A 12,134-nucleotide genomic window follows, 5' to 3' on the forward strand; every position below is an offset into this window, starting at 1 on the left:
TAACAAAGTTGGTTTTTGAATTTTCTTTTTTTTTCAAAACGTTTTAATCCAACTTTATCAAAAGAAGCTTTAAGATCATCAATTTTCTTTTGATGATCATCATTGACCTTTGAAAGTAAATTTTGTAAATCCGAATTTTTCTTTTCAAACTCTTCTAGTTTGATTTGCAAATCACTTATTTTACTTTCAATATCATTATTAGTCTTGGATATGAGATTGTTTTCATTTTTCAATTTTGAAATATCATTTTTATATTTTAAATTTTTTTTCTCATAATCCGAAGCCAACCCAATATATTCCTCTAATAGCTCATCATAAGATAAATCATCTAAATCAAATGAGTTAGAGGTTACCTTAGAATCTTCCCCGAATGCCATCAAGCACAAGTTTGCTACTTCTTGTTCCTCTTCATCGGAACCTTCTTCATCGCTCCATGTAACCACATGAGCCTTGTGCTTATTCTTTGATTGACAATTTCTCTTCAATTATGGGCAATCATATTTGACATGCCCCAGCTTTTTGCATTCATAGAAAATGATTGGGTCTTTCTTTTTTGGTTCATTTTTTAAGCCTTCATTTTGTTTGAATTTTTTTCCTCGGTTAGACCTCATCATTTTTCTGAACCATTTGGCAAACAATGCCATTTCCTCGTCATCGTCATATTTATCCGAATCACTCTCATCTTTTGTGGATTTGAGAGTAACTCCAATGTTTTTTTTCTTCTCCTTTAGTGTCTCGTCTATCTTATCGAGGTCCACCTCATCTTCAAGCATCATTTCATAAGTGAGGAGGGAACCGATTAACTCTTCAAGAGTTAAGGACTTTAGGTTCTTAGCCTCGATAATTGTCGTTTTCTTTGATTGCCATGATTTTGGAAGTGAGTAAACTAACTTCCTCACAAGTTTTTCGTTTGGAATGATCTCTCCGTATGATTTAAGACCATTGACAATCGTTGAAAATCTATCCGTCATAGCTTTGATATTTTCATTTGGTTTCATCCTGAAATTTTCATAGCTATGCGTTAGAAGACTAATTTTAGATTCTTTTACCTCGTCCGTGCCTTCATGAGTGACTTGTAGTTTATCCCATATTTCTTTAGCGGTTGTACAAGATGAAACTCTTTCGTATTCATCTGGTCTAAGAGCACAAAATATGATATGAATGGCTTTGGAGTTGATATGGAACATTCTTGTCTCTCTTTCACTCCACAATCTTGGATGAGTGAGAGGCTTGATATATCCGTCTTCTACAACATTCCATGCTCCCATGTCACTGGCTTGAATGAAATACATCATCATATTCTTCCAATAGGCATAGTTAACTCCATTGAAGAAATGAGGCTTGTTGACGGGCATCGAATCGAGACCGGAGTCGACGTTTGAAGTGGAGGCCATTGATGACTTTGATTATCAATGTAACTCTTCCCGAATCGAATCAAGAGGCGATTAAACCTTCAAATGAGTTAGGCTCTGATGCCAATTGTTGAGTTAATCGATCGATGGAAGGGGCCAAGAGGGGGTGAATTGGCAATTAAAATTTTGGTGGAAGCTTTTGTTAAAAATTGAAAGTAATTGCACAGCGATTTAGAGTGGTTCGACTTTCTCAATCAAAGTCTACGTCCAATACCTTAGCTATCCACACTAAGGATTTTCCAACAAATTCACTAATTTGTTCTTTCTTTTGAGGCCAAAGAGATAACCTTACAACTCCCTCAAGAATATACCCCAATTCTTGAGAACACTCTTTCTCAAAGAGAAGATTACAAATTTTCAAACTTACAAGGAAATCATCACAAGGTAGATTGTTTGCACAATTCTAGAACAAAGAAAAGAACACTAAAAAATGAATACAATTAAGTACAAGTAGTGTTCTTGAAAGCAAAATGAACATTGAATGAAAAATAGCTTGAAGTGCTCAAACAATGAGTTTGATGCTTTCTCTTTGATTCTCTCTTGATTCTAGTTTATTGTTGTTTCTTCTTTTGATCAATGGCTTCTAAGCTTGCTTAAATAATCCTTCAATTGATTCTGAACGTTGGGGATGATTAGTTGAGTCAATAGAGTCATTTAAGTGTGAAAACAATTAATAAAACAGTTTGGGAGTGTCAGTGCATCGATGCATATACAAGGTGCATCAAGTGTAAAATTTAAATATTTCGACCGTTGGACCCTTAGTGCATCGGTGCACTAAGAGTGCATCGATGCATGAAGTGCATTCGATGTTTCAAAATAGCGTGAGTGCATCGATGCATGTCTTGTGCATCGATGCATCAAATGCATTCGATGTTTTCATAAAACTCTGAGTGCATTGATGCATGGTATGTGCATCGATGCATAAAATGCATTCGATGTTCAATTTATTCATTGGTGCATCGATGCATCGGTGCATTCCTTTGAAAAATTGATTTTAGGTTTGATTTTGGTTCAAAATACTTTGTGAAAATTGTTTCAAAAATAGTTTAAGTATAAAACACAATTTTACACATTTAGTAAGGTTTAAAATCGATCTTGAAAGACTTGGAGTAATAATTTGATATTCGAGTAATTAAATCGAATATACTTAGAAAATCATTTATAAAATCTTAAAATTCATTTAACTTAATTTATTATATCGAAACATCAAAATGTTTTCAACAGTATTGTTCATAGGTTAGGTTGTCCACATACTTCTGAACAAAACGGTGTAGTTGAAAGAAAGCACCACCATGTTATCGAGCTTGCCCTGGTGTTACTTGCTCAAGCTACTATGCTAATCAAATACTGGTCTTATGCAGTTGTAGCTGCTGTCTACTTGATCAATAGGTTACCCACTAAAGTTCTTCAAAGAGTGTCACCTTTCGAAAAACTAATGCAAAGGAAACCAGATTATAACATGATGCGAGTCTTTGGCTACCAGTGCTTTCCCCATTTGAGACTATTTCAGAATCACAAACTTGCATTTTGTTCTCAAGCATGTGTATTTTTGGGTGTCAGCCCACAACATAAAGGCTACCAATGCTTGGCTCCAGATGGCCTTGTGTATATTTCTTGTCATATGGCTTTTAATGAACACTTGTTTCCTTTTTCAGGTGCTAACAGTAGTGATGGACATGTTTCGAATATATCTCATACCTTGTCACATTCTCTGAGTTTAGTGACTAATCCTAAGCAGCTTGTATTCCAGTCCATATCTAAACCAGTACATATGTCAATATCAAATGCTGTAAGGAATACTGATGAAGCATCAATGCCTGTGGAGCCTTCAAACAATGTTGACTCTCATGCTTACTAGCAGCCTGAGTCTTCATCAAGGTCTGAAAACGACATTGACAATATTGACTCCCATACTCCCCAACAGTCTGAGCCTTTGTCTAGAACTGAAGATGATACTTCTGATCTGGTTAATAATTAGGACAACACAACTCTTCATGAATTAGATATAGTTTCTGAGGTTATTATGCCTTCTTCTGGTGATGTCTCTTCTGGCCCACAGTGTATTCATCACATGATGACTCGTAGTTGATGTGGCATTTTTAAACCAAAGGCATATGCTGCTGAATGCACTGAAGATGTTCCTGGCTCAATTCATAAGGCGTTGTAGGTGGTACACTGGAGACAGGCAACTCAAGATGAATACGATGCTTTGCTAAAAAATGACACATGGACCTTTGTCAGCCTTCCAGAAGGTCGAACCCCAGTTGGTTGCAAATGGTTGTTTAAAGTGAAACGCAACCCAGACGGTTCTGTGCTGCGATATAAGGCGTGGTTAGTTGCAAAAGGTTTTTCACAAGTCCCGGGCTATGACTTCAAAGAGACATTTAGTCTGGTTGTTCATTTTTCAACGTTTAACATGATTCTGGCTATTGCTGTGCATAATGGCTGGGCACTTAGGCATGTAGACATAAATAATGCATTTCTTAACGGGGATTTGCTCGAGGATGTGTACATGCAGCAACCCCCAGGTTTTGAAAATATGGATGAGCATGGAAAACCATTTGTGTGTAAGCTGCAGAAAGCGTTATATGGGCTTAGACAAGCACCCAAGAATTGACATGAGAAGTTGAAAGAAAATTTGCTGCAAATGTAGTTTGTTGTTTCTCGAGCTGGTCCCTCACTGTTCCACAAACTCACGCCTCATAGATTCATCTACATACTGGTGTATGTTGATGACATAGTTATTACAGGACAATCCTTAAACGATGTTGGAGAAGTTGTGTTAATTCTAAAGGACATGTTTTCGTTAAAAGATCTGGGGGAGTTGAGTTACTTCTTGGGAATTGATGTTAAACGATCTAAGGATGTTGTGATCTTAAACCAAAAGAAGTTTGTGTTGGAACTCTTGGAGAAAATTGGTGTGTAAAATGTTGTTGGCTGCAGTTCTCCTATGATCATGTCCTCTAAACTCTCAAATGAGGAGGGTGCTTTAATTCAAAATGCAACTGAATATAGAAGTATTGTTGGTTCCATACTTTATGTGTCATATAAGGCCTGACATTTCTTTCAGCGTTGGACAAGTTGCACAATTCATGAACTCGCCTAGAGAGTCTCATTTAATAGCTGTTAAAAGAATTCTTCGATACTTCGCTGCCACTCTAGATTATGGCCTTGTTTTCTCTTCTTCAGCAGCTAGTTTGGATGTGGTAGCCTTTGCTGATGTAGATTGGGGTTCTAGTATTGATGATCGTCGATCCATATCAGGGCATGGAGTGTTTCTGGGATCGTGCTTGGTTGCATGGTCATCGAGGAAACAAAGAACAGTCTCGAGGTCCACTATGAAAGCAGAGTACAAAAGCATTGCCGATGCCACTGCAGACATTATCTTGGTGAATGCGTTACTAAATGACCTTGGTATTCCACAAAAGTGTACACCAGTTATATGGTGTGATAAGTCCAGTACAGTGGCCTTGAGTGCCAATCATGTGTATCATGCTCAATCGAAAGCATGTTGAGCTCGACATACACTTTGTACATGAGAAAGTTGCATCCGGTCAACTTTGTGTTAACTACGTTCCAGCCATGCACCAAGTAGTTGATGGCTTCACAAAGCCATTATCGAAAGCTGCTTTTGAAAACTTTTAAGCCAAAGTCCGTGTGCAGCAAAACTAAACAACAAAAGGAAAGAAATAGGGAGAATATTAGAGCTGAAGTATGTGACACGTGGAATGTGCGGTTATTTGTGCAAGAACTGGTGAGCTGGTGATAAGCTATTAAGGAAGCAGTTATAGTCTGTTAGGTTTAACAAACTTTTGTTGAGTCTGTTGAGGGTAAACCTCACACACACTTTGAATATATGCATGGCCAGTTGTGTGTCTTGAACTGAGTCCATTTTATATCAATAAAAATGCAAAGCTTCTTAAGAGTAATCTAATAAACTAGTAGAAAAGACGATTGTTAGATGATATCTTGATGAGAAAGAAAATGGATCATGATAAGAAATATGGTGATTAGGATGATCTTCAATTATTGTGTTTGTAAAAGAAAAAGTGAGTCAGGAATAATAAAGACCACGACGACGTGAGAGTGTGAGGGTTCCAATCTTATTCTAATCTCAATTAAAGGGTATCTATAATAATTTTGTAATATTAATGTCACCTGTATATTAATCGTAAAATTATCATGACTAATTATAGGTGGATATGCTATATATTTAATAGTCAAATTTTAAATTTCGCTTTAATGTAGATATAACAAGACTAATATATACGTGTAGCTGGTGCTGCCTTTTTATGCCCATGCCAATGACTGTATATTCGAAAAGTTCAAAGACTATTTATTAAGGCTTAAATTATGCATCTATTTTCACCTTACATTAAGATTCTTCGCAATAAAATTTCTGTAAAATAATAAGACAAAGTTAACCTAGAATTAGTACGACATCCAAAGCAGAAAGATGAGAAAGCAGCATTTAATTGTAAGTGGGGTCGAAGATCAGCAACATTAAATTACATGTCCCGGGTACTGAAGAAAAAAATTTGAACGGTGGAGATGGTGGTGATTCATGGCAACAGATGCAGGTGATAGCAGACAAGACTTTGATTAAAAAAAATCATCATTATTAGCTGTAAATCGAGTGGTGAGTGGCGACGGTGGTCCAAAGTCGTAACTCTTACTAAACACCAATATCTCATACACAAAACAGAACTTTCCCTAATATCGCTTACAGCTGTTGCTTCTACCACAAGTGTACAATTATATTCCAAATATTATACATAATAAAACAAACATGAATTGAAGGTGTATTGAGACGGGTTATTATTTTAGAAATTTTTACTTTTTTATAATTTAAATATTTTTATTAATAATTTAATTTTATATTTTCTAAATTCTATAATTTCATAATATAATTTATAAGTTTACAATTTGAACATAAAATTCTACGTTATATAAAATTACTTTATTATATTTTACTTTTATCTATGAAATTAGAATCCGAGAATTTAATGAAGGTAAACATGGGTAAAAGAATCTAGTTTCACTATAAGGAAATTACCTTGTATTACCATATGTGTACCTACGTGTATATAACCAGCAGTTGTCTTTATTTTTTCATCTGCCACCATACTTGCAGAACAACTATTAATAACTTTTCAAGGTGATCGATTGGTTTTGGCCCTTTGAACATTTGCAATATTTGATCACCCAACTTCACCACCACCACCACTTTCCCAGTTCTCCTTCGCCTTTTCCTCCACCGCCAACGCCGCCACTTTTTTCAGTTTCTCGAAACCAGGATTACAAGAAACCACCAAAAAAGATCTTAATCTTTAAATCTCAAACAACACTCTTTTCTTCGTACTGAACTTACTCTACAAAGCTACATTTCTCAAAGGTAAGTCCAGTTTATCAGATAATGCCACTTCTAAAGCATAATCATTTGCTTGATAGTTGATTGATTGCTTTAGTTTTTTGTTTAACTATAAACTGTTTGAGGTGCGAGCACAGTTGAACTGTGTATAGTGAGTAAAAATGGGAGAGAAAAAAATTGTTTTTACCTCTGCATTTTTTTAATTGAAAGAGAGATGTTCGGTTTCACGATCGGTAAAACGTTTCCGTTTGAGATTTTTTTTGTCGGTGAGGTTTATTATGTTCGGATTTTTATTAGATCTTTTAGATTTCACCTGAAACCATTGATGAACTCGGTTTTGTTTGAGATTTCAATCTCATCTGATTCATTTCATGTGTATTTATATTTCAGTTTCTAAATTGACGGCTTGTCTTTTTCCTTCACGTTTTTTTCAGTCCCAAATCTGCCAACCTACAGTTTGCTCTTCTTCTTTCTAGTAGTTCAATCTGCTTTGTAGATTTTCAAGCTTGCAGCCTTTTTTCCCCCTCCCCACTTTACATTCTGTTTGGCAGCTAAGAAAATGTGGGATGAAAGACGAGAAAAACTCTGATTTTTCTGACAGCTGTGTAATAATTTGATTTGGTCAAAGTATATTCTGGTAAAAAAAATGAACTTTGTTCTTAGGATTCTCGGTGACCAGGTAATTGAAAACAATTAATAGTTTGGTGAATTCATACCAGAAACAATTAGCTGTCAGTGTCATCAAACATGTTTCTGGTTATAGACATTGAATGTGTTTTGAGGAAATTGAATTTGGTTTGGAAGTTTTTTACTTTTCTATAAGAAAATAAAGTGTACGAGTCGAATCGAATCGAGTGGCTGCAATGTGTATTCTTATGTATATGTTTCCGGCTTGGAGGGAGGCTATGATGTTTAATTTTTCTGACAAATTATATGGTCTTCTTGACAGGCTACACAAGGATTTCAAGTAATGGATCGTCGGTGGCCTTGGAAGAAAAAATCATCCGATAAAGCTGATAAAGTTGCTGCTGCGGCCGCCGCTGAAGCAGATGCTGCTGCCGCTACTTTGGCTTCAGCCGCTGCTCAAACCAACCAGGTAAATCTTTTATACTGAACTAAAATGCACAGCGAACATACTTGCTTAGGCTTCCTTTTCATTCTTGATTTCGATTCGTAATGCATTATCAGATACCGATTCTGTGATTTTTCGTTGAATAGGATACCTACAAAAAACAGAAGTACGTTCAAATTTCCATGGAATCGTATTCGCACCTTACTGGTTTGGAGAATCAAGTGAAAACGTACGAGGAACAAGTTCAGACATTGGAGGATGAGATTAAGGACTTGAATGAAAAGCTCTCTGCTGCTAATGCAGAGATTACTACCAAGGAAGACTTGGTGAAACAACACACTAAAGTTGCAGAAGAAGCAGTCTCAGGTTAGTCTTTGCTCAAATGTTCAGTGTCTAATGGCTTCCGGTTAAGCTCGGCCTGATTTTTTTCCCTCAATTTTTGCTGTTGGTTTTACTATAGGTTGGGAAAAGGCTGAAGCAGAGGCCTTGGCGTTGAAAAATCATCTTGAGTCTGTTACCCTTTTGAAGCTCACTGCTGAAGATAGGGCATCGCATTTGGATGGTGCTCTTAAGGAGTGCATGCGACAAATCCGAAATCTGAAGGAAGAACATGAACGGAAGTTGCAAGATTTGGCTGTTAGCAAAAACAAGCAATGTGAAAATATTAAGCTTGAGCTTGAAGCGAAGATAGCTAATTTAGAACAAGAGCTCCTTAAGTCCCACGCTGACAATGCTGCAATTTCTAGGTCTTTGCAAGAACGTTCTAACATGCTGGTCAAGATCACTGAAGAAAAGTCACGAGCTGAGACTGAGATTGAGCTTTTGAAGGGCAACATAGAATCGTGCGAAAGGGAAATAAATTCACTGAAGTATGAGCTTCATGTAGCTTCCAAAGAGCTAGAAATTCGTAACGAGGAAAGGAATATGAGCATGAGAACTGCAGAAGCAGCTAACAAACAGCATATGGAGGGTGTCAAAAAGATAGCAAAGTTAGAAGCAGAGTGCCAGAGACTCCGTGGTCTTGTGCGGAAAAAGTTGCCCGGGCCTGCTGCACTTGCCCAAATGAAGCTAGAGGTTGAGAGTTTAGGTCGAGACTATGGTGATACTCGAATAAAGAGGTCTCTCGCCCGGTCTTCTAGTCCCCACGTGCCCACTGTGACTGATTTCTCCCTTGACAATGCACAGAAATTGCAAAAAGAGAATGAGTTTCTCACGGAACGATTATTAGCAATGGAAGAAGAAACAAAGATGCTGAAAGAAGCTTTGGCAAAGCGTAACAGTGAACTACTGGCTTCTAGGAATCTTTGTACTCAGAAATCTAGCAAGCTTCAAACTTTAGAAACGCAACTCACTATCAGCAACCAACAAAGCAGCCCCTCAAAAGCTATTCAGATTCCTGAAGTATACTCAAGTCAAAATGCTGGCAATTCACCAAGTGTGACTTCTGTGTCTGAAGATGGAAATGATGATAAAAAAAGTTGTGCTGACTCATGGGCAACAGATGCGATCTCTGAGCTCTCTCCATTCAAGAAGGAAAAGAGCATTGAAAAGTTGAATAGAACTGAAAATGCAAAGCACCTGGATCTTATGGACGATTTTCTTGAGATGGAGAAGTTGGCGTGTTCTCCAAATGATTCAACTGCAAATGGTGCAATCAACATTTCAGATTGTACCAACAATAAGACATCGGAAACTTTTAACGGTGATGCATCGGGAGAGATTTCTTGCAAGGAACTCCAGTCTGAAAAGCAGCATGATCTATCACCATCAACAAATCAAGGGTCTATGAATATGGATTTTTCAGAAGTCTATACTGAATCTGACGCAGACAAATTGCTTGTTACGAAGCTTCGAACAAAGCTCTCTATGGTGCTTGAATTAATGTCCAAGGATGCTGATGTGCAGAAAATTCTTGGGGACATCAAATGTGCCGTTCAGGATGCACATGATACCCTGAGCCAGCACTCTGTCAGTGGTGTCTCCAAGGAGGTGCATGACTCTAATGGCACATGCAATGGACAGGACTCTCATGCAAATGGTCGCTTAACTGTGGAGAACATTGATGTGCCCCAAGGTGATAAGGTGGCTTCAGAAACTGCGCAAACTATAAGTCGAGAATTAGTTGCTGCAATTTTTCAGATTCACGACTTTGTACTGTCCCTGGGAAAAGAAGCAAGAGCAGTTGACTTCTCTTCTGATGGCAACGGATTAAGCCACAAAATTGATGAGTTCTCTGTCACCTACAATAAGGTATTATGCAGCAATGTGAGTTTGGGTGATTTCATTTTTGATCTTTCTACTGTTTTAGCCATAGCCAGTGAAAGAAGATTCAATGTGCTTGGCTACAACAGTAGTGTTGCTGAAATCAATAGTTCTGAATGCATAGATAAGGTTGTTTTACCAGAGAATAAGGTAAATCAAAATGATTCATCAGAAGGGAGATATCAAAATGGCTGTGCCCACATTTCAAATCCAACTTCCAATCCTGAGGATGCTGATGATGGAAACATGGTCTCGGAATATGAATCAAAACAAGTGAGCAACATCTCTTTGGAAGAGTTCGAGGAATTGAAGTTGGAGAAAGAAAACTTGGCAATGGATCTTTCTCGATGTACTGAAAATCTGGAGATGACCAAGTCCCAATTACATGAAACTGAGGAGCTTCTAGCAGAAGCAAAATCTCAGTTGGCATCTGCTCAAAAATCAAACAGCTTGGCTGAGACACAGCTGAAGTGCATGGTAGAATCATACAGGTCACTTGAAACACGGGCAGAGAAGTTAGAGACCGAGGTGATCCATCTCAGAGAAAAAATTGAAACTCTGGAAAGTGAGCTTCAAGATGAAAAGAAAAGTCATTATGATGCTTCTGCCCGATGCAAGGAACTAGAAGAGCAATTGAAAAGGTAAGCATTGCACTCTTCTCATACAATTTAAAGTTATTACCAACTCGTCGTCGTTTGATCCTATATGCAGGTTATTTACATCTAACATAATTGTTTTCCATCACTTTTAGGAACGGGAAAATTTATGTTTGTTCGGCAGACGATAACAACCCCAAGAACAAGCAGGTGAAACTATATCTCATCTTGTCTTTCTTAAAACCATGAAACCTAATATTAATGTTAACAAATACCAACTAGTGCATTATAGTGTCGGATATGGTCATGATATGATCAATTCTGAATCCATTTTATATGGAACAATCCATACTAGCAGCGTTCTCTTATTTGCAACCATGAGTCTTCTTGAACAAGTCATTCCTCCTCGGTTCTATTTTTAATCTACAATTTAAAACACCTGACTTTTAAGATTGTTCTTGTTGACCACAGTACAAAGAATTAGCTGCTGCGGCCGAGAAGCTAGCGGAATGTCAAGAAACTATATTCCTTCTTGGCAAGCAATTGAAAGCTCTCCGACCTCAAACCAATGAGATTGGATCACCCTACAATGAGAGGAGTCAGAAGGGTGAAGGTCTCAGTGAGGATGAACCCACTACCAGCGGCATGAACTTGCAAGACTACCAGGCTGAGATAGACGCTGCTGAATCAGGCAATGGAATCCGAGCTGGTGCAGAATCCCCTATGGAGTCCTTTAACACACCTTGCAGCCCATCTGATACCGAAGCAAACCTTTTGAGATCACCAGTCGGTTTGAAGCACGGGCCTAGCACTCAACCTTTGACTTCTGCCACAACAACACCGGAGAAACATTCGAAAGGCTTTAGCCGATTCTTTTCCTCCAAAGGAAAGAATGGTGTTTAAGACAGCAGTTGATGGACATAGAAACTGGATCATTGGAAATAATTGGAAGAACCAAAGCTTAGAATTTTGTAACTAATGATTGTATATGCTATCCTTTGTAATTTGGCCAAGTGAATGTAACATAGTTTTGGAATGTTGAATACATTTTGGATATGTGGCAGTTCTGTTCGTTTGAAGCTACCCAAGAACATGATAAAAGCGATATAGGTTAAACAGGACAAGATTATACAAATACACTACGAAAAAAGTAATATGACATAACATGAATACATAAATGTCTCAACCTTTATATAATACAAATTGTTTAATTTTTTTTTAATTTGTAAAAATATCTTAAAAATATTATAACACAATGAAATATACAATCAAGTAAAACTTACCTGAACGTGTAAAAAATTATTAAATCTCGGGTTTAGGAATATATATATATATATATATATATATATATATATATATATATATATATATATATTGTATTTATATAAATATGTAACGACGAATCTCGACATTCAATTTAG

The 12,134-nt window shown here is 37.2% G+C and overlaps 1 protein-coding gene across 1 annotated transcript; it reads left to right on the plus strand.

Annotated features, from left to right (window-relative positions):
• The first annotated feature begins 6,541 nt into the window (after positions 1-6,541).
• Positions 6,542-11,794, plus strand: LOC120198533 (filament-like plant protein 4). Its single transcript, XM_039199843.1, has 6 exons — positions 6,542-6,807; positions 7,733-7,879; positions 8,002-8,221; positions 8,316-10,758; positions 10,869-10,923; positions 11,185-11,794. The coding sequence occupies exons 2-6, from the start codon at positions 7,754-7,756 to the stop codon at positions 11,614-11,616; spliced, it is 3,276 nt and encodes a 1,091-aa protein (XP_039055774.1). The 5' UTR covers positions 6,542-6,807; positions 7,733-7,753; the 3' UTR covers positions 11,617-11,794.
• Positions 11,795-12,134: the final 340 nt, after the last annotated feature.

This window comes from Hibiscus syriacus, unplaced genomic scaffold, assembly GCF_006381635.1.
Source record: "Hibiscus syriacus cultivar Baekdansim isolate YM2019G1 unplaced genomic scaffold, ASM638163v2 tig00117056_pilon, whole genome shotgun sequence".
NCBI lineage: Eukaryota > Viridiplantae > Streptophyta > Magnoliopsida > Malvales > Malvaceae > Hibiscus > Hibiscus syriacus.

Coding starts and splice junctions, on each gene's coding strand:
- LOC120198533 (XM_039199843.1), top strand. CDS start 7,754: ATGGATCGTCGGTGGCCTTGGAAGAAAAAATCATCCGATAAAGCTGAT. Junction 7,880..8,001: donor CCGCTGCTCAAACCAACCAG/GTAAATCTTTTA, acceptor TTCGTTGAATAG/GATACCTACAAAAAACAGAA. Junction 10,924..11,184: donor ACAACCCCAAGAACAAGCAG/GTGAAACTATAT, acceptor TGTTGACCACAG/TACAAAGAATTAGCTGCTGC.